Genomic DNA, 22,363 nt, shown 5'->3' with positions numbered 1-22,363 from the left:
CTGAACTTTCACCTATTCAGGAGAAGAAGTAAAAATCCAGCAAATGATACAATACCTGTTCAGCTCATTTCTGATATCCTCTAGCTCTTGCCGTTGTGCCTTTCCCAGTTCTTTCTCTTCAGCTGCCAGGTACCGAAGTCTCATGTGCTCAAGTTCTTGCTGCTGTTTTTTAAGACGGGCCATCGCACTCTCTTGCTCACGCTAAGGAAAAGCAAAGAAATTCTATTAAATCTCACAGAAAGGTACACAAAATTTACTTCATAGCTTACCCAATTTAATAACGGACTCTGGAGTCTGAATGGGAGAGTCCCACTGAAACCCTCAACAAATGCTACAGTAGAGTAACATTTCTGCCGATAAATAGAACGGCAAGGGGAAAATATTCCTTTGAAGTTAATTTACAAGCAACAAAAAAAAAAAAAAATAAGGTAACACTGGGTAAATACATTACACTGACATCTATGACATCATTTCTGGATTAGAGAAGACATTTTTTCACTATGAAGAAAGGACAGATGAGTCTTGCATCAATTCTAAATTTTGCAAAATTCCAAACAAAACTTTCTACGTAATCAAGAAAACAAGAAACCTATTTCTGCAGCCAAGATTCTACACCTGCTCCAAATTACAATAAGGAAAACACATGCTGAACTGCCTATGATGTAGATTTTTATAAGGCCTAAAACAATTTTTAATCAAAGTTGTCCAAACCATCTAGTGGTACGTATCAGGCATACATAACATAGTTGTGATAACACCACAGGTTTTAATTTTAAAAACGTTAGTTAAAGATGTTCTTTTAATGTTTGAAAAGGCTGTAGTATGGTGAATTGATTGAAAGTTTATAACAAACACTGCAAGTCAGATTTTTGGTCAAAAACATACCTTATCTATGTTTGGTGCTGAAATGGAGAGCCACATAACTAGAGATTCTTTCAGATACCTTGATTTCATACAAAGCAACATGAAACATACCATAGTATCCAATGATAGTTTTAATAGTCACATAAAATTACAGTGGTACCTCGGGATACGAAATACCCAGGTTACGAAATTTCCGGGATACGAAAAAATCCCATAGGAAATAATTGTTCCGGGTTACGAATGTTTTTTCGGGTTACGAAAAAATTTTTGGTGCTTTTCGGCGCTATTTCACACGGAATCGCGGCTTTTCCCCATTAGCGCCTATGGCATTTCGGCTTACGAAGGCTTTTCGGGTTACGAAAGCGGCCGCGGAACGAATTAATTTCGTAACCCGAGGAAGCACTGTACTGAAAACCATATCCTTTCAAGTCAGTTGCTGAAAACTGCTTAATGCACATCAAGTATCTTGGAACTTTCTAAGGCAACTTCTATTCAGAATTTATCAGCTGGTCTGGTTATTTGGGCAACATTACTTTAAGGGGCCAGTGAAAGAGTGTGCCATTTGAAGGGGCATCCCTGTAATATTTAAAACTTTTTTGAACTGGCCCGCAAATCACACATGCTTTTAAGTGGTAGAAAGTCTTGGCTACTTGTGTTTCATAAGTCTTTAAACAATTACACTAATCATTTAATCCTTCAGCAACTTATTTTAAGGGCTATTTTATCTAGAACTGCACAAACAGAAGTTTAAAATGGTTTATTTCCATACACCCACATTCACATATGCGCGCACACACACACAATGACCCTTTGAGAGCAATGTCAATGACTCTCATTAGTATACAATTACCTTATGTTAACCACATATTGATAGAAAATATTTATCTACTGCTCTAATTTTCTACAGCCTATTATATCTGAATAGCACTTCAAGTGATTCAGTGTTCATAAAACCACAGAACCAAAGGAATCAAGGTTATCTACTCCAATCAGTGAGATTATCTAGTTTCTCTGAAGAGGCATTTAAGAGAGGCATGGAATGTCCTTCACTAAGAATCTTGTTCCACCACACAACAGTTCCTCTACTAACAACTAGCTGTAATTCATTGCTTTTTATCCTTATTCTCAGGTGCATGAAGAGAATCTACTCTCATCATAAATCTCGACCAGTGAGAAAAAATGAAAGTTGGGTGTGATGATATGGCAAAACAGATTGCTAACCTCTCATGCCAGCCATGTGGCTCACAGCAGAATGTTACCAGACAATAAAGGATTCTCTTCTAATAGCAGCATCTACTAACCTATCAGAAAGTGAACACGAAAGGGAACTTTTAATCTCCAGAGTCAAGTTTCCTGTTACAGGGCACTGGACTTCTTTTGACCATGATAGATCACTTGTTGTAGCAAAGATGTACAGTACCAGGTAAGCTGCACTTAAAATTTCTATTTCCCATTTGTTCTGGCTTCTATTAAATTTAAATACATGTCCATATTTATGCACTCCAACAACATGGTACACTAATTGGACAACTTCATTTATGTAGGAAGAAGCAGGATAATTGAATACTTGTTGTTTATATCTTTCTCATTTTCCTAATGCCATTGGCATAAGGTTTTGTTTTTCTATAGAATACTGGAAAGGGATATCTTTTATGCTATAGCAATAAACAAACCAACAGTGTCTCATCTCTTATTTGGAACTGATACAATTTTTTTTAAAGAAGTCGTAAATCTCTAATATTAAAAAAAAATCAATTCACAAAATGATCCTTGCATGTTGCCAGGTGCTAGAGCTAAGAGGCTCTTCAATCAAGCAAGAACAACCTTTGTTTTGTCATAGCAGCTTATAAATCCAGAGAGAAGATGTAAACATGCATACACTAGACTAAACAATGGCTAAATAGCGGCCACTATTCACTCCCCCACTTGTACATACCAAGCAATTCTGTGGGAAAAACTTCAACTGAATCGAAGGAACTCAACTCAAGTTTTCTGAAAATAACCCAGGGCTGACAAGCCAGTAGGAGGGTCTGGAGGCTTTCAAGACACAGTTTTTAACCAAGACTTGGACCTCTAACTGTTTTTTAAAACAAAGATTTACATCCTCTGCTTGGCTAAATTACTTGTAAATTAATCACATTAATTACTTTGAGAGGATAAGCAGGAGGCTGGACAAGATAGAGCCTATGTCAGCCAATAAAGTCTGTGTTTGTTTAAAACAAATGTACTGGTTTTGCTGTGAGCAAATCCACTGAGTACAAAAATGGTAAGTCTTAAACTCTTTAATAACCACTTATCTTAAATGCACATACTTTGAGTTTTTACAGAAACATTCAAAAGCCAGACAGATCACTTTGTAATCACTAAAAGCTGAATTGCAGCATTCTTCTAGCCATAACTACAACAGCGATATGCTATGAGTCTCCAATTTAGGATTTCTTACATTAACATGCATATGTAATCTTCTTGTCTAGAACCTAAAATCAAATGTAAAATAGTATATTTAAATCCATACCTATTTTTATTTTGCCTTCTGAAATTCCATAATAACCCTCTCCTAAATTACAAATTTCCTAAATGGAAGACCATATATACAGAATCCCCACATCTGATAATAACACTGAAACATTTTCATTTCAACATGTAAAAACATAATTCAAGTTTTATTCCCAGTGAAATTAGAGACTCATGTATTATTTACAATGCATATTTTCAAGTGTATCAAATACATGCTTCTGCTTACTTATTTATTTACTACACTTTCTTTTTCTAGTCAGAAAGATGATATGATGGTAACAGACCTAAATCTACCATCTTGGGAGCAGGTGGTTATGCAACAGGGCTTTCTTTTCCCACTTGTGCCATCTGCCCTGCCTGGAACCTGTTCTGGAGGATTTATCTGCATTCTAGAGCTGGTTCAGACACTTGCGGGGAGGCAGGGAGGGGGGCATCACCTACTTTCTGCTTCTACTAACAGAAACAGTCCTGTCAGAGGAACTGACCTATTGTATCCTGGTCAGTCCAGGACTTTAAGGAATAGTGGAAAGGCTAAGAGATGGCTAATGAGAGAACTGGTGCTTTTGAAATACACACACACACACACACACACACACTTCAGAAGAAGTTTTTTAATGTTTAATAATTAAATAGATAATTTCTGTACATTTAAGGAGAAAGAGATTCAGGTTGAAAGAGTTACCAACAAATTGCATGAGCACAGAAAAATTTTTAATGCATGAGCACAGAAAAAGAAGTTTTGAAAAGGGTAGTTTGTTAACGTTCACTTCCCTATAAAATATGGTTCCCTGACTAAAAAGCCACTGCCATGTTGTACTTGCAGCAAATGTTTCCACCAAAGCTCTTCTTTGCTTTAAGTCTAGCATTAATACTTTCATTTGCCAGCTCCTGACCATTGCAAAGCTTCCCCTTCTTCTTAGCCCAATGCAAACTACAAGTAACAACTAGACTATAACTACCGGTACCTGATATGAGTGTTAAGTAGGATATGCTGAAAAAAAATCTCAGATTATGATCACAAAAGAAAGCTGCAAAACAGCCCTGCATGGCTACTTCCCATAAGACTCCTTCCCTCTGTTAGTTCCTACTCTCCAGCACATCTATGGCCATGCAACGAATGCATTTCTCCTTACCTTTATGAACATCTTTGGGTATCATGGGATCAACCCCATCTTCATTTTCATGGCTAGTGTATTAGCTATCACAGCTGCAACCACTGAACAAACTAGAAAGTCCACCCTTAAAAGGTATGGTAGGCACAAATTCAGTTGACCTCAATGTTTTTTATTTAATAATTGCTCATTTTTTAAAAAAAAAAATAGCATTGATTGTGGGTTATGTTTTCAATAATTAGGTTTAAAGTATGAGGATTTTCAGATGTATTTTTTATTTTTATGTTTAACATTTGCATTGAAAACAAATGTTATTTGTTCTAAGCATAAGGGACAGAAAGGGCTAACAATTAGACAGAATAAAAGGACATTATGCTAAATACTTGCATGCTTGACATGAATCTATAATTCACAGTTTGACTACACTTTTCATTTTTGATTAATGAAAGTCTGCTTAAACACTTCTTTGGCAATGGCAACAAAGTATTTGATTGCCTTTCTGAAGACTTGCCAGCTGGGTTTTGTCATTAACATTTATTAACAATCCAAGATACAGCTTTTTGTGCTTAATTCTCACAACAGAAATGTTTTGTATAGTTCTCTAGAGAGCTCTGATGTGACAAGTTTCTGGCACAAAGTACCACCCCAAAGCTATTCACCAGAATCAATGTGAAATCACCATGGTATTAATCCAACTTAAACAAAAAAAGAACACAAATCATCAAAAGTTAAGCAGACTTAACGTTCCTTAAGGCCCCTAAATTTGTGATTTCACATTCAAAACAAATAGGGAATTCTTTAAACCATTTTAATTTTAACATGTACAGCACAGACACTCAAGAGAAGTTTAAGAATTACTAGAGAGCATGAAATAAATGTTAATAGGCTTGATCTCGTAGATCAAAAACTGAGTCACCTAAGATTTTACTATGCTCATTCAATTATTTCTTAAGAGATATGAACTTTCAATCTATACTATAGGTAATAAATATTTAAGATACAGAATGCTGATTACTTTTCTCTTGATGGCAGCTCGACTTGAAGTGGCCAAAACATGGAAGACAGGACTTGTGTCCCAAGATAATTGGTGGAAAAGAGTCTGGGACCAATGGCTAATGGAGAAGCTATCTGATAAAATGAAATGTAATTTAGTACAACAAAACCAAGAATCTTTTTAAGAAAAATGGCTTCCTTTTACCCTTTTACTGATTTTGTTAACACAAAATATATAACTGTTAATTCACCACCTTAACAGCTGTCACTATGGTCTGATGTTTTCCAAACAATTTCATCTGTATAGGATTATATATGTGTGGTGCTTTTGAATGTCCATTTTTATAATTATGCTCAAAATTCTACAACATAGACTTCAGCCATACATGGAGAGAGAAATACCAGAGGTCCAAGCAGGGTTCAGGAAAGGAAGAGGCACAAGGGACCACATTGAAAACATCCAATGGCTAATGGAGCGCACCAAGGAATTTCAAAAGAAAATCAGCATGTGCTTTACAGACTACAGCAAAGCCTTTGACTACTATGGAATGCCCTTAAAGACATGGGAAAGTCAACATATCTGATAGTCTTGAGGAATCTGTACTCAGGACAAGATCAGAACAATTGGCAAAGGGGTCAGACAAGGCTGCATCTTATCACCCTACTTGTTCAACTTGTATGAGGAACATATTGTAAGTAAAGCAGGCTTGGACACAGAAGAAGGAGGAGTGAAAATAGGAGGAAGGAATAAGATATGCAGGTGACACCATAGTACTAGCAGAAAACCTCATAGACCTGGAACACCTATAAGGAAGATGAAGGGAAAAAGTGCAAAGGCAGGCCTACTGCTGAACATAAAGAAAACAAATATAATGACTGCAGAGAATCTACACAAATTTAACCTAGACAATGAGGAAATAGAAACAGTAAAAGAATTCTCATACCTAAGATGAAACATTGATAGGAACCGGGACTGCAGCCAGGAAATGAGAAGAAGATTAAGAAATGGGGAGAGCGACTATGAAAGAACTAGAAAAGATTCTAAAATGCAAAGATGTACAACTGGGCACAAGCCATCCTATTCCCTATTGCCATGTATGAATGTGAGAGCTGGACAATTAAGAAACAAGATAGAAAGAAAATCAATGCATTTGAGATGTGGTGCTGGAGAAGTATTGAGGATCCCGTGGACAGCAAAAAGGACAAACAAATAGGTCCTAGAGTAGATTAAGCCAGAAATTTCCCTGGAAGCCAAGATGAAAAAGCTGAGGCGGCCATACTTTGGACACATCATGAGAAGGGAGGACTCATTGGAAAAAACAATAATGCTAGGAAAGGTGAATGGAAGTAGAAAGAGAGGAATGCTAGATGGATGGACTCTATCATAGAGGACATGGGTACGGGCTTGCAGGAATTAAGCAGAGCAGTAGAGGATAGGGAGTTTTGGAGATGTCTCATCCATAGGGTCGTCATGGGTTGAGATCAACTTGAGGGCAGTTAACAACAACAAAATATTTATAGCCATCTTCTATTGTTTAATTTTTGTATAATTAATAAATTTAAATATTAAAAGAGAGAGAGAGATGAAAAAGTAAAAGTAATTAATCATAGAATCATAGAGTTGGAAGAGACCACAATCCAGTCCAACCCCCTGCCATGCAGCAAATCTCAATCATTGATTAGTTCATTATCCAAACCAGCCTTTAGACAACTGTTTTGCTGTAGCTTCTTGCTCACAGAACATCATAGATTAGTCAAATATGAATGAAAGGTCCATGAAATTGGCTCCATATAAGAATAAATGCATCTATATAAACTTAACGTACCTGTAGCAAAATCACCAATGAAGAACTGGTGTAGGTCACTGAGTTTGTGCTCACAATGCATATACAGATTAACTGGAGTATGATTTAGAAAACCATGAATTAAGTAACTCTAATGCTCAAATTCTAATATGTATCAATTCAAATATGGAAATATTGGTCCTTTTTCTCAAACTTATTAAACAAAGATGGATGTAGTAGCATTTGTAATACACTTTGCATTTTGCAAGAAACAGTAATACAAACAATCATCTATAGGAATGCAGACAAAAAATGGAACAGGATATAATTACCCTACTGGGTAAAAAAATAATGAAATAAAAATAACACCATTCTATTTCAACTTCTGACACAGAAGAGAAATTAGCAGGCTAGCCAATTATGGTTTTTAAGTATCTTGATCATCCAGGAGCGGAATCCACACGATACTAGAGATAAAACATGTGCCCAGAGGAGGGCGACCAAAATGGTGACAGGTCCGAAAACCATGCCCTATGAGGAGCGACTTAGGGATCTGGTATGTTTAGCCTGGAGAAGATAAGTTAAGAAGTGATATGATAGTCATGCTTAAATATCTTAAGGCAGTGGTGGCGAACCTATGGCATGCATGCCAGAGGGGGCACTCAGAGCCTTTTCTGTTGGCATGCCCACCATTGCTCCAGTTTGTTGTGGTTCTCCTGTCCTCCAGTTACACTGGTGCCTCGGGTTACGAAATTAATTCGTTCCGCCATTCCTTTCATAACCTGAAAATTTCGTAACCCGAAAAGGCTTTCCGTTAGCACTGGAAAGCCTATAGCTGCACTTTGCAGCATTTGAATTTCGCGCCGAAATGAATTTCGTAACCCGAAAAATATTTCGTAACCCGAAACAGTTTTTGCCAATCCAACTTTTTCATATCCCGGAAATTTCGTAACCCGATCATTTCGTATCCCGAGGCACCAGTGTACTCTTTTCCCCTTCCAGTAATTATTCATTAATTGTTCAAAAGCATGTAAAATGCAAGTTTTTACCTTTCAATAAAAGTTGTTTGTATTGTGTTTTTCTTTTAAGAAAAAAGATGTTAATATAACTAAAACCTCAGTATTAAACAATTAAACCTGTTTAATTAAGCAATTAAACAGGTTAAATTGTTGTGCTGGCACTTAGTGATAAAGAAGTGGGTTTTGGGTTGAAATTTGGGCACTTGGGCTTTAAAAGGTTCGCCATCACTGTCTTAAGGGATATCATATTGAAAATGGAGCCAGCTTGTTTTCTGCTGCTCCAGAGACTAGAACACAGGAATGGATGCAAACTACAATGTGCCCATGTCATATGTGGGTGCATTATACGCTGCTTTCATATGCTGAAAGCAGTGCTGGAAGAAGCGGTGCCATGTGCCGGAAGAAACAATGGTGCATGCGCCCATGACATACATGTCGCCGCCACCGCCACAAGTACGAGCCCCATTACTTGTAATGGGGCTTGAGTATATGTGCTATTTCTTTTACGCGGGGGTGGTGGTGTCTGGAATGGATCCCCCGCGTAAAAGAGGGGTGCACTATATAGGAAAAGAGTTTCCACCTAAACATTAGGATGAAACTCCTGACAATAAGAGCTATTAGACTGAAACAAACTCCCTCAGAGTCTGATGGAGTCTCCTTTCTTGGAGGTTCTTAAACAGAGGCAGGATGGCCATTTCTTGGGGGTGTTTTGCATGGCAGGGCGCTGGACTTGATGGTCCCTGAGGTCTCTTCCAACTCTATGATTCTATTTCTAGCTAAAATATATAAGTACAGTCCAAAGAAGACCTCATTGTTTGGCTACTAGTTGGGATGACCATTATCACTTTCAGTATCAGAGGCAAAACACCTATATTTGTATCAGTTTCTAGGAAACAAAAAGAGAGAGAGTGCAGGTGCACCCATGTCTTACTAGCAGGTGTTAGGAAGGATCTAATTAGGGAATTTCCGAATTTAGCTCAACTGCTGAGAGGTAGGGTCCTAACAACACCCTCACGAGACCAAGTCCTGAGATGTCTACGAGAGGTCCACAAGAATCCCTTGAGAGATGACGCTGAGACACACTGTTCCAATTAAGTCCAAATATTTATTAAAAAGGGGGAAACAAACACAGCAAAAGGAGCACACACATTCACACACACACGCAATTCTCAATGAAAGTAAAGGAGGGAAATCGGGAGAGAGTTGAGAGGCAAATATACAGGAGACACTTACTTCTGAAGGCTTCTCTGGGAACCAGATGTGGACATAGATGATGAGATGACACGGCCGCCGAAATGTGGGAGGAAATGGCAGAGGGAACTAAAATAGAGTTCAGTCTGACATGAAGCCAGGATGTATTCTGAATGTAGCACACCAGTGTGTGCTTAGACTGAGGCTTATATAGAAAATTTGTAGACCCTGGCTATGAACTTGATGGCTTAACTGCAGCCAAGACAAAGTGTATGAAGGCCTGGGCTTTTGTTAAATCAGGGTGAAGAATAGACTGAGCCGATGCACTTGGATCTGAACACAATCAAGGAAGGCAAACAGATGAATAGATAGATGGCCATTGACTTAATCACTGGGCCATTAGGTGTGAGGCTGAAAACAAACAGCATGTATTGTACTCGTTTTTGAGGAGATGGTTTTTCTTGTGTAGCAACTCCCAAACTTCCTGTGGGGAATTTCCAGTCTCATCTCTAGGGCTCCTACCCCCTCCTTTGCAAGCTGCCTACATGACATCTCTGCTTTGGAGAAATGGTGGTGCCCCTAGAGGTCAGCTTGGGGTCAAAGTGAATTCCATACACACTCCAAAATTGAATATAAATTGATATGCTCTAATACAGGCTTTCCACAAGCAAACAGCTGACCATTATATGGACAGAATGTTGAATTAGATAGGTCTTTGGTTTGAACCAGAAAAGCTCTTCTTATGTTCCTAAATTCTTAAATTTAATTCAAAGGTGTTCCTAAAATTGAAGGCTGATGTAAAGAAGAGATATTACCACCCCATAAGTGCACAATGCCTTCTATGATCATAGTAAAACTGCCAAGCTAAACTTATTAGACTTATCCAGTATGATATGCTTTGCTTCTGTCACAAGGGATGATGCCATCTCATTCTGCTGTTCATACATCTTATCAGTTACATACCTGTTTCAGTCTTGCTAGTTCCTTCAGAGCTCGTCCCCACTGTTGCTTGTAATGTAGCTTTGCCTTAGTGGCTGATTCTAACTTCCTTTCAAGGTCTCCCTAATAAAGAACAAAATACTATCAACGGACAAAGTAACAGTAGTAATAATCTTTACACAAGTATATATACAGAACTTGGATTACAAAAATTGTTTAGTATATCTTGTTCCAACTAAAGCTGTTATGGAATTTGATGTAAATATTGTGGCACACAAGCATATCCTTGTTTAAGCAATAGCCTTATTTTTATTGTCAAACACTATGAAACTAGGTGAAGTCTGTATTTCAAGACAGTTAATGTAAACAGTTTTTAAACATCTACAAAGGAATCAAAGATAACATTCATTTATATAACAACCATTAGCTATTCATATATCTGCTTAATTTATTATGTCTTTTTGTGTCTTAGCCTTACATTTGTAGCTAATATATATGCCTTTTAATTTGGCTAGACTATGCCTTTCAAGTCTTCAGTTTGTCTCTGTTATTAACTGATTTATCTCTCAGAAAAGGCCTCACTGTCATTAGGCCTTTAAAACTCTCTATCGATACTTGCTTCTACTTCAGCTATAGAAGACAAAGTCATATACTCATAGCTTCTGGGTCTAGAGACAGAAGTCACATTCAGACTTCATGAGCCCATGATACAAAATTGAATTTGGCATTTGAAGTTAGCAGCTTTCAGTAAGGAACCTCAAAGAAGATGAACAGGTATGGGAAACTTATAGCCAAATGCTGTTGGATTACAACTCACATCATCTCTAACCATTGGCCATTCCAGTCTGGATTCTGGCTTTGTTAGAGGACAGAATCAGCCTTGGTAACCTTGATAGATTATCTTTACTGGGAAATGAACATTGGGAATGTTAATTTTACACACTTTCCCATAAGCTTTGCATACCTCTGCCCTTGGTATTCTCCTGCATTGACTCTGGTTTGGAGGTGGGGGACATTTTTACACTCATGCCTTTCACAGAAGAACACTGGTGGACAATATGCTTGTACCACTACCATCTTTCTATGAGGTGCTTCAAAATAACATCTTGTGTTCAGTATTATATATTATTATATGAAGACTCTGGATGTAATAATTAGGGAAAGGTACATAGTTATGCTGATAACACACATTACTTTTCTTTAATTAGATGTGAATCGGAAACAACAAACAACCCATGTATGACCTAAGATAACATTACCTAGGATAACTCTGGGATAACATTACCAGTCATTTTGCTCTTTGCAGATTTATAGGGTCTACCTCACAAGTTTTATTTTCCAGAACAAGAAGTATCTATTTGAAAATAGGCTATACAGGCCTGAAACAAGTGAAGAAGTGCCCAAAGCCCCAGAACACATCAAGATGCATAACAGCTCTTTCAGAAGGTTTGGGAGACACTATTGACCATCATTTTTAAAAAAAAAACCACACTCCATGTTACTACAGGGAGGGCACTGTGGTAACACTATACTGTACCTAATAGCTGTGGTGCTATAGTGGAGCAATTTGTAGAATCTATCATTGCCACTAGATGCTCTCCAACCTCAAGACTGGATAACTGTCATGAATGACCATATGCATCTGAGGAAGTAGACTTTAGTCTACGAAGACTCATGCTCTCAACCTCTTTCTTTCAGTTAGTTTCAAAGGTGCTACAAGATCTCTTTACATCTGTCATAAATGCTGCATGTGACTGTGCTTACATTTGGTTTTGAAGTTGCAACTAATAAAGAATGAAGCAGCCAGGTTATGGATTGGGGTGCTTTACCATGTACCTATCACACCTGTGCTAAAGTTGTGGTGCCCTGTGATAGAACTTATTCTGTGCAGGCTAGTCTGCAAAGAATCAAAGTTTTAGTATGAAAGGCTGTATTACTACTTGGGTTACTGTTATTTCAAGAAATGTCTCTTCATTAATCAACCTCCTAGGGCTATTACAATCTTCAGGGAAGAACCTATTATCCATGCCATAGCTTATAGATTTCTGTTAAGCGGCAACATGAAAACAGGCCTTGCCTGTCATGTTGCCTACCCTGTAGAATGATCTTTCGTTTGTATCATGACAGTCTTAACATTGACACCTTTTAGACATTTACTGAAAAAAGATTTTTACTTTGGCTTTCCCCCAACCATGTGCTGTTCTAAACTTGTATACATTGTATTATGTTACACTGTCCTATTAGGTTACACTGTCATGTAACTACTGATATCACAAATAAAACAATTTATTTGTGATGTAACGTCTTACCTTGGTTTTCCCCTATGTGCTGTTCTAAACTTGTATACTCTGTATATGTTACACTGTCCTATTGTATTGTCCTGGTGGAGCAGTGGTTAAATGACTCTACTGAAGCCACTCATTCACAAACCATAAAGTTGCAAGTTCAACCCTAGCCGGGGGCTCAAGCTCGACTCAGGTTTGCATCCTTCTGGGGTCGCTAAAATGAGTACCCAGATTGTTGGGGACAATTAGCTTACACTTTGTAAACCGCTTAGGGAGTGCTTAAGTGCACTGATAAGTGGTATAAAAATGTACTTGCTATTGCTACACTATCAGGTAATTAGTGATATCACAAATAAAACAATTTAAATAAAGTAGGCCGTCTCATACACAATGTCATTCGTGGATAATATCTGACTGTTAAAAACAACCAGCATCCCAACTTAACTGGAAGAATTCAGTGTTTCTAGGAATCAGTTCCAGGGCAAAAAAGCAAAACAAAACCCTGAAGCTGTAGCCTATGTAACTGTCTGGGAATTTGAGAGCATGCCTGAAATTAGAACAGTTTTACAGCAGCTCTTTCTTCATCCTTTGCAATACCATCCTCCAAAAGGGACAAGAACTACTTGTCAGCCAAGCAAAAAGAGCCTGTTTTAGTAAACTACATGTATGCTGTCCAGGGCACAAACTTTTGAAAATTAAGAAAATAAATACATTCAGTAATGTCAGACATCTTCTGTCAGAATTTTTTTTAAAAAACCCACGCTATCAAAAGAATCAAGTCTAAATGATGTTAAGTTCTACTGATACAACAAGAGAGATCCCCAGGGCTCGCTTAGACTAAAATGGCCAAAATGTCATGAATTAAGAATGCTTTGCTTGCATTCAAGCACTTTGCATTATTTTTTCTATGCAAACATAGGAATAACTGTAAAACCAAGGCCTCAGAATGATTAGCAAAATTTGTTCTTAATCAGAACCTCATTTTTAAGTGTCCTCTATTAGAAATCTCATCATAAATACAATAATTTAGAAAATACTACTAGGGTTGAACTGGAAAGGACAGGGGTTCTCATTAGATGTTTCACCACTCAGAATCTCCACCTCTGACAAGGCTACAACACCTTCAGAAGGCATACTCAATTGCTGTTTATGTTTATCTTTTCCATGCCTGGGAATGAATTTCATATGAAGTGTATTTCACATGTTTCTTAAGCATAATTTTTTTTATTTGCTGTAAAATATTATTACCAATTATTGAAAAAAATGGAGAATTGTAAAATGAACAATCAATGTGTGACATTTGTTAGAACAGCAGAGACATACCTTTTCTAATGTTAAAATGCTTATTTCTGATTGCAGTCGGATTTCTGGTTTAGTGCTCTGCTGTTCCTTGTATTGCTGAAACTCTTTCTCCAGAGCCTTAAATTTGCTTTCTGCTTCATTCAGCTGTGTTTTTTTTAAAAGAAATAAAAGTACTTCAATAGTTTTACATCTGGACAGTAACAGTGTAAACAGCGGGTAGGGAACATTCTGTCACCAAACAGAAGCCATAATACTATACATCTTAAAATAGCTTTTAATGACTCTTAATAACAGTGCAAGCAGTGAAACTTGAATACCTCCCTACTCATGTTATGAGAATACAGAGAGAGATGAACCAGGATGCATGTTCTGAATACTATCATCTGAAGAATATAGTGGTGCTGGCTAGAAGTATAAGTCCAAAAATGCAATTTATGTCAAGTCTGTGCTCCTGAAGTTACTGCATTTATTTCATAATAGCAATATACAAAATTAATCAAGGATATTTTTCAAAGATAGAACTTTCAACTTTAAACATTCTTGTATGATATATGAAAATACACATTAGTAGAAGGCCTTCTGCCATAATAAATTCAATTCCAGAGTACTTGGCTCACAGACTGTATTATGGCTGATCATAAACTGGCAACACTATCTTGCAAAGTAAAGAGACTAAAAAGTGATGGCTGCCTGTTGTGTGGAATGCCTATGAATAGTCTACAGCATCTCTGCCACTCTTCTCTTGGGCCTTACATGCTGCTAGCTTTATCTTGTCCTTGATCTTAAACATATCACCACCAAAATATTAAGGACTGAGTATTTTCACACAATTTAGTGCTTCAATTATTATTACCTCCCTTAAGACTAGTAACTGGAAAGCAGCATATAAATGTCTGCTGTGGTCAAGGAATTTACAAGGCTAGGAATAAATATGAATGCATTTCTTTAAACAACTTCTTCCTTCACAACATAGCAGAGCAGAAGTGAAAAACAGAAATGTAGATGCAATAAACAGAAATCCAAGTGTCCAGATATAAGAACTAATGCATTGGATCAGTAGGCACTCTTTCATGAGTGCAAAGGCCTTCAATCCAGAGATGTTCCTACAAATGGAAGCAACTCTTCCTAGTCTTATCATGAAATATTTTACATTTTCTACACATCTCTCTTTTGGTTTTTAGCACATTTAATGGTGCCTTTAGGGACCACTACACTCTGATAGCTTATTGGTATGGTTCAAACTTGGATCTTCTGGTCAACATTTTTTTAAAACATTGTATCAATTTCTGGCATTAATTATCTAGCTAACCTTAAAAAATAAATTTCACTCACTTGTTGATGAAAATGAACTTTGTCCTCTTCCAACTGCCTGATCTTTGATCTCTCCAGTTCAACCTGATGGGCACACTCTTCTTTGATGCGTCTAATTGTATCTTGAAGCTCCTGGCAATTTCGTTCATGCTCTGCTAGCAGGTCTTTCTTTAATCTTTGGAGCTTAAAATGTTTTAAAACAGTAGTTTCAACACCACAAGCTTTCCTGATATAGACCTGTATTGCCTCATTTAGTACATATACTGACTGTTCCTTTCAGAGCCATCCTCTGGGAGGGCGAGAGCCATCCCTTTTTAGTTATAAAATTACATAATCAAGGAGTTGGAAGGGACTGCAAGGAACACACAACTACAGCACAAGATTAACATATTTCACATATATTCCTGAACACCCTTACAGTTATGAGGGGAGGGGGGTGTCCTCATTTCTTGCTATACCCAGTGTTTCCTCAACTAATTTTATACCAGAGGGTTTTAAAAGGAAAGCTTTTACAAATTTTTGTGCAGAAATATTGAATGGATACAAGATTTAACTTGTATCATTTTAAACATTTTCACATATTTAAGGCTTTCAACCATCTGCCAATGAACACCCACACCTCTCCAACCCAAACTATGTACCAAACATGTTAACAGCTGGCAATAATTATAGTCGAAGCACAAGGCCTAAATTGAATTGGAATATTTTTAACTAAAAGATTTGGTTTTCCCATAGTACAATACATTCTTTGGTATATGTTTACCTCAGTTTCAGCACTGACAAGTTGTTTTTCACGTTTCTCTAAATCAGTCAAAGTTTTTTGAAGCTTTTCTTCCAAAACTGTATATTCTGCAACCTAGAATACAAGGAGGTTAAGGAAGAATGAATTGAAATATTTCTAATATAAATAAAAACTTATTGAATGCATTTATTATGGCACTTGGCCAGCACAAAAAAGATAAAACATATGGTACGATTCGAAGGGTGTCAAATATACAGCACAAATAACAACTTATTTCTCCTTTTAGTGCAGAAAAATTCTTGCAATGAAAGTATCTCAAATAAGCTTGAAATCCCATGAAAATTTATGAAAGTCTGACAGCTTTTACACATGCACACATTCTGCTAATATACTTAAAGAAGACCTAGACCGTAATCTTATTAAACTTCTTGAAGTCCAATCCCATTTAAATCATGGATAGGTGGTAGACACATACAAAAGTGTACTGTAAGACTTCCAGACTATAAACATATGGAACCAGTCATTTCACAAGGATAGACACGTTCCTCTCCCTCACTTCTGGTGGGGTTCTAGTGGGGTTGTAGAGCAACAGGTGAGCTTAAGGCAATGGAGCTGTTGTGCAACTGGTTTCACAACTATGGGCTCCAGTTCTGGTGCATATGAAGGGATATCATAAAGTTTTAATTATCATCTTTTAAAAATTTTTGACAGAAAGTTTGTTTTGATTTGTAGTTGTTAACGTATCTCTATCTAGTCACCACCCAGATGTACACATTTTTTCCAGCGTTTCTTGACCCTCCGAATACCTGATATTGATATTATTAAAGTCTGTAGATTGTGCCTTACAAGGGGGTATCATAAAGTAATAATTATCACCCTGAAGTTATTATGGTATATTGATGAAATTTTGTCAGTGTCATCATTGGTCCCTAAGTGCATGATGTTGAGAAAATCAGCTCATTGGGTGCTTTATTTTTGTGACAAGTTGTGCCAGAAGCGACTAAAGTGTAAAATCCTCGAAAGGTGCAACCTGCAGATTTCTACAATAACAGTATTCGGAGAGTCAAGAAACACTGGGGAAAATGTATAAATTTGGATGGTGACTACTAATTAACAACTACAAATCAAAACAAATTTTCTATCAATTTTTTAAAAATGTGATAATTAAAACTTTACAATACCCCTTTGTATTTATGCAATGGTAGAAGTGCATAGGATCTTGACTACAGTATCAGTTGCCCTTCTTCAACCCTCAACAAGAAGGGAAAACATACAGCTCAACAACTCTTAATCAACAACTTTTGATATCTCTAGGTGATCTCTTTGATTGTGGAGTATCTTTGCTATCTTTGTTTTGTTTTTTGTATAATTTATAGGTTGCACAACACTTCTGGGCCTGCTTTTGGTAAATAAACAAATGCATCTCATTATTGTGAATAATCCTAATAGTTCATCAACATCTGAGAAATCTAGAGGAAAAGAAATCTTACTTTTTTCTTTACCAGTGCTTCCCTTTCTCGATCCCTTTTTCTCCACTCTTCAGCAAGAGTCTGCATATGAGCCAACTCCTTCTTCTTCAGCTGCAAAGAACACAAACAATTTTAAAGGACCTATATAGAAAAAATATTAAAAGATACACAGAAATTAAATCAATATTATTGTAGAAAACTTCCTTTTGCAAGAAACTATAAAAATCATTAATAAATTTCTCATATACAGTGAATAGATGAATGAATGGCATTCTATTTGGAATCTATGTGATAAACCAACTTATAATTGTACCACTAAAATTTCTGATATTGGACAACAATCATATTCCAAGAAGGGGACTGTTGTTGTAACTGTTGTCAGTTATTGCTCAAAACATCTGGAAGACATTGGCTTCAGGCAAACTGCATTATAACAGAGGTATAGCCCATCAGACAGAAGAGTTTTCATCTCACTTAGCGAGGATCAACTTTTAATATCAAGAACTGGAAATGCAGAAGATATTTCTTGGGTACAAAAGAACAAACAAACCATTCACAGAGATCCTCTTCTGCTTCATGTCAACACATGAATGAACATATGATACCTAATGGTTTCATACTGGCTGTGACTTGATTTAGCAGCCTATTAAAAATAAAGGTTTTCCCTTTGACAAGGTTGTCGTGTCCAACTGTAGGAGACAGTGTTCATCTCCAATACTAAGCCAAGGGAGCCAGCGTTGTCAAATATGACTCTGTCATCATGTGGGTAACATGACTGAACGGAACGCTGTTACCTTCACCAGAATGGTACCTATTTATCTACTTGCACCTTTATATGCTTTTGGACTGCTAGGTTGGTAGAAGCTGGGACTAGTGACAAGAGCTCATTCCATCATGAAACCTTGCGATCATCAGTTGGCATCTTAACTGGTTAGCTACTGCATCCCCTTTTAGACATGCCTAAAAATACCTGGACCCTTCTATAAAGAGCAGAATCTGGTGCATTTAGTATTTAGTAGTACCCATTCGATAACAGGCCTGCCGAGCACACAAATATATTGCATAAATGCACAAACCTACACCTAAAGAATTGTGTTCTATACAAAACAGAATAAAACCAGGGGGGAAAAAGAAAAACCTTTCCCCATTCATCCATTCATTTGAAACATAACTTAGATGAAGTTGACCATGAATGCAGAGCAATTCTAATCTGGCTTCTGAATGTGTTCGTTTGAAGGAGAAGAATGTGTCTGTCTGGCACAGGGATTTCTCAACAATGCAAGCACATCTACTTGTTCCTGATGAGATCAATCATGACCATAGCAATACATGACTTGTACAGAACTAGACTTCAGGTCTATAGAAATGGCCTGAATATGGGGAGTTCCTGCATGGCAGGGGTCCTTGTGGTCTCTTCCAACTCTATGATTCTATGAGTCTTTGGAAACTGCAACTGATCCAAAATGCAGCAACAAAAGTGTTGCTGAATATTCATTTATGAAATGCAAGGACTGCACTGGTTACAAATTTTTTTTCTGGGAAGAATTCAAAGTCTTGGTGATAAATTTCAGAGCCCTATGTGTAGTTTGAGTTCAAACCATTTTGTGGATTATTTTCTCATATACAGCTTGTGTGTGTCCTAAGATCTGACTGACAGCCATTGTGCATCCCAGCTATGTCAAAGGTATGATTAATGGGGCCACACCTAAATGGCCACACCTAAACAGTGGAATGCTTTTGCCTCACTGAGGTAGCTGGGATCATCTTTGCCATAAGTTTATTGTACCCCAGTAATCTTCTTGTTTAGGAAGGTGCTTTGTTCATGAGTTTTATTTAATGTTTGAAATAGCATCTGCTTTTTTATTATAGTGTTATTTGCACATTTTTTGAATTTATTATTCATTTTAGTTTTAACATTGCATATACATCAGAAAGTTAGAATGTAACCAACTCTTATACATAAAATACATTATTTTAACAATAACTCCTTCTATAGAATGGGCCCACATTCTGAGTAACAGTTATAAAAAATGGAAAAGAACCTGATTTTCAAAAAGATCTTCTTGTAGCTCTTTCCACATTTCCAGTTCAAGCGCTGCTTTATATTCTAGAGTTTCTCGTGGCTCTGGCTGGGCTTCAGCAACATTACGTGGCTGAGGTGGAGGAACTAGCGTTGGCTCATCCTTACCTAAAGACTAAGTATGGAAATGATTTCAGGCAATAATAAATTACATTGTTTGTTTCAAAACACAAATAGATGTATTTCCACTTACACAAGAAGAATCAGACACCAGAACCTCATGCATTTTCACAAGCCCATAATCTTCTAGAGTCACTGTGTATGAAAGATCTGCAATCTTGTTGCTTGGCCTATAAGAAATACACAAAATAGAGTAATAGTGCTACCTATTGTTATTTATTTGCAATGGAACAATTACATGTATGTAACAGAAAACTGAACTTGCAAAAAATAATATATACAGTAGAACTGGATCTATAAACGTATCTTTTTACTGTAAAGCTTCAAGTACAATTTCACCATCACAACTACATTTTTGCTCATTTAGGTGAGGCTTCCACTATAAGATACATGTACAGAATGTACAGTTCAACTATGGAGAAAAATGAGTAGAGTGGGGTTTTCTTTTGGTGGTGGTGGGGTGTAAGTGAAGGTTCAAAATAGCTACAGGCACCCTTCAGATTGTCAAAGATCACTCAATTCCATCCAATAGTTTAGGATTAGAATTACCCAAAAGAACATTTATTTTTCTGAAGAAAAGACCCTTTATATTTCTGAGAGGTTCTTTCCTCTTTGCCAACAAAGAGCTTAGGTCTAAAAGAGCTTAGCATATATTAAAGGGGGCAAAAGAACCTGACATCTTTTTCACTAGCAAAATATGTCACCCTTTCTTTAAGACATCATAGACATCAATTTCTAATTGGGTCTCTATAGTCTGTACTCCCAAACAATCCAGGGGCTGTTATTTATTGTCAGCTAGATTTGTCTGATGTCTGTCCCTTTGTTCTTTCCAATCTTGTGTACTTTCAGGCTCTTTCTTCTGAATGCTGCTTTGAACCTCTCCGTTTTTCCCACTGTATTCAGGCTGGAAACAAGTTTTCTTCCCCTTGGAACCCTTTTCCAAATAGGAAATTGAGTACTAGCTTGTTTCATAATTATTGTTTATAAAATATGATACCTTTGACTCTTTCAATACTATTAAATTGTGACAGAACCATGAACTGTCAATAAATCTTTAAAAGATGAAACATACTATCCACAGCAAGTCTTGTACAGTTTGTTGTGTTTGTTGAACTTCCTCTTCTCCAGCTTTTCATAAAATCCAATTTAAATAGTTTACCATACAAAAACATACCATAAGTAATTTTTTGTGGGTTTTTCCAGCTATGTGGGCATGTTCTGAAAGAGTTTATTTCTGACGTTTCATCAGCAGCTGTGGCTGGCATCTTCAGAGAATGCTGGCATGGAAGTGGGTGGGGTATATATACTGTGTGATCCTTGGTTGAGAGGAAGTGATTTAACATGTTAATCTGTGTGTTGGTCTGTTGTCGAATGGCAATTAGTGATCCACTGTCTGCTGGGAAAAACCTCTGACCCTGAGTTGTTTTCATTTGCGTGGGCTGGGTCTTGATTTTGGTGTTTTTCAGGACTGGCAGCCAAACTTTGTTTACTCTAAGGTAAACTGTTGAAGTTGTCTAAGTGCATGTGGATTTCAATGGCTTCCCTGTGCATTCTGACCTGATAATTGCTGGCATGGTCCAAAATTTCAGTATTTTCAAATAGCATTTTATGCCCAGGATGGTTTATAACGTGTTCTGCTACTGCTGATTTTTCTGGCTGACCCAATCTGCAGTGTCTCTCGTGTTCCTTGATTCATGTCTGAATAATGCATTTGGTGGTCCTTATGTAGACCTGTCTGCAGCTGCATGCTATGCATATAAATAAATCCTATTATTATTATTATTATTATTATTATTATTATGCGGTAAACTCCTGTGGCTGTGACAGGTTCTTTTCGGTCCTTTGTTGAGTGCAGCGTTTGCTGGATTTTTGTGGTCAGTTTGTAGATCATATGGAGGTTGTGTTTCTTCACCAGTTTTCCCTATTCTGTCTGTAACTCCTTTGATATATGGTAAAAATGTCAAAAATAAACTCTTCCAGAACTTGGCCACATAGCCTGAAAACCTCCCAAAAATCTATGGATTTTAAAATAAATCAGCTTAATGCTAATTACTACTGCCTCTTCACTCTGAGTTCATAAAAAATATTGGACATGAAGTGTTTGTCATTATTAGGTTTTAAGGAGTGCCATCTAGTGGCTAGTAGGGCTGGTACAATTATTATGCATATTTTATCCTTGGAGACAATGTTGAAACATGCTAGAATATTAAGAATTAGATGGTAGAAACCTTATTTTGAAATGCAGACATATTCACCCAGTGTTAGAAAACCACACAAGTCGATAACTAGGTTCTGTGATATAACTGAGTCTCTACAATCAGCAGGCAATGCTCAAAGGACAGAACAAGAAAACTATATTTGGTGCCTTTGTAGATACAGTACATGTACAAGTTCAAAATTACTTCTGTAAATTTAACTGTGTATATCCTTTTAAGAGTTCTACCACAGGTAAGGAAGAAGAGGAATGAGGAAAGAGAAAATAAACAAGAAGTGAGTGTAGAGGAAAGGATGAGAATCGGATAGAGAAAAAAAGGGGGGGGGGGGTTAATACAGGGAATTTATAAAGAAAGCTTGGAAAGAGACTATGATCAAGTCAAAACTTTGGCAGAATTTTAAGAATAATTGATATGATTTA

At 37.0% G+C, this 22,363-nt stretch overlaps 1 protein-coding gene across 2 annotated transcripts in view; it reads right to left on the bottom strand.

The window, feature by feature from the left end:
* Positions 1-22,363, bottom strand: part of CEP120 (centrosomal protein 120) — a 44,525-nt gene that overhangs the window by 1,243 nt on the left and 20,919 nt on the right. The window contains exons 12-19 of one of the 2 annotated variants that reach the window (XM_042454108.1): positions 19,802-19,898; positions 19,571-19,723; positions 17,550-17,639; positions 16,081-16,173; positions 15,339-15,500; positions 14,028-14,150; positions 10,444-10,542; positions 56-201 (exon numbers count right to left, since the gene is read on the bottom strand). In XM_042454108.1, coding sequence (XP_042310042.1) covers positions 56-201; positions 10,444-10,542; positions 14,028-14,150; positions 15,339-15,500; positions 16,081-16,173; positions 17,550-17,639; positions 19,571-19,723; positions 19,802-19,898 — 963 coding nt within the window. The remainder of the gene's footprint in view (positions 1-55; positions 202-10,443; positions 10,543-14,027; positions 14,151-15,338; positions 15,501-16,080; positions 16,174-17,549; positions 17,640-19,570; positions 19,724-19,801; positions 19,899-22,363) is intronic. The other variant, XM_042454109.1, reaches the window with a different exon arrangement.

This window comes from Sceloporus undulatus, chromosome 2, assembly GCF_019175285.1.
Source record: "Sceloporus undulatus isolate JIND9_A2432 ecotype Alabama chromosome 2, SceUnd_v1.1, whole genome shotgun sequence".
NCBI lineage: Eukaryota > Metazoa > Chordata > Lepidosauria > Squamata > Phrynosomatidae > Sceloporus > Sceloporus undulatus.
The sequence above is the reverse complement of the archived record's forward strand: the minus strand, read 5'-3'. Positions and strand labels throughout refer to the sequence as shown.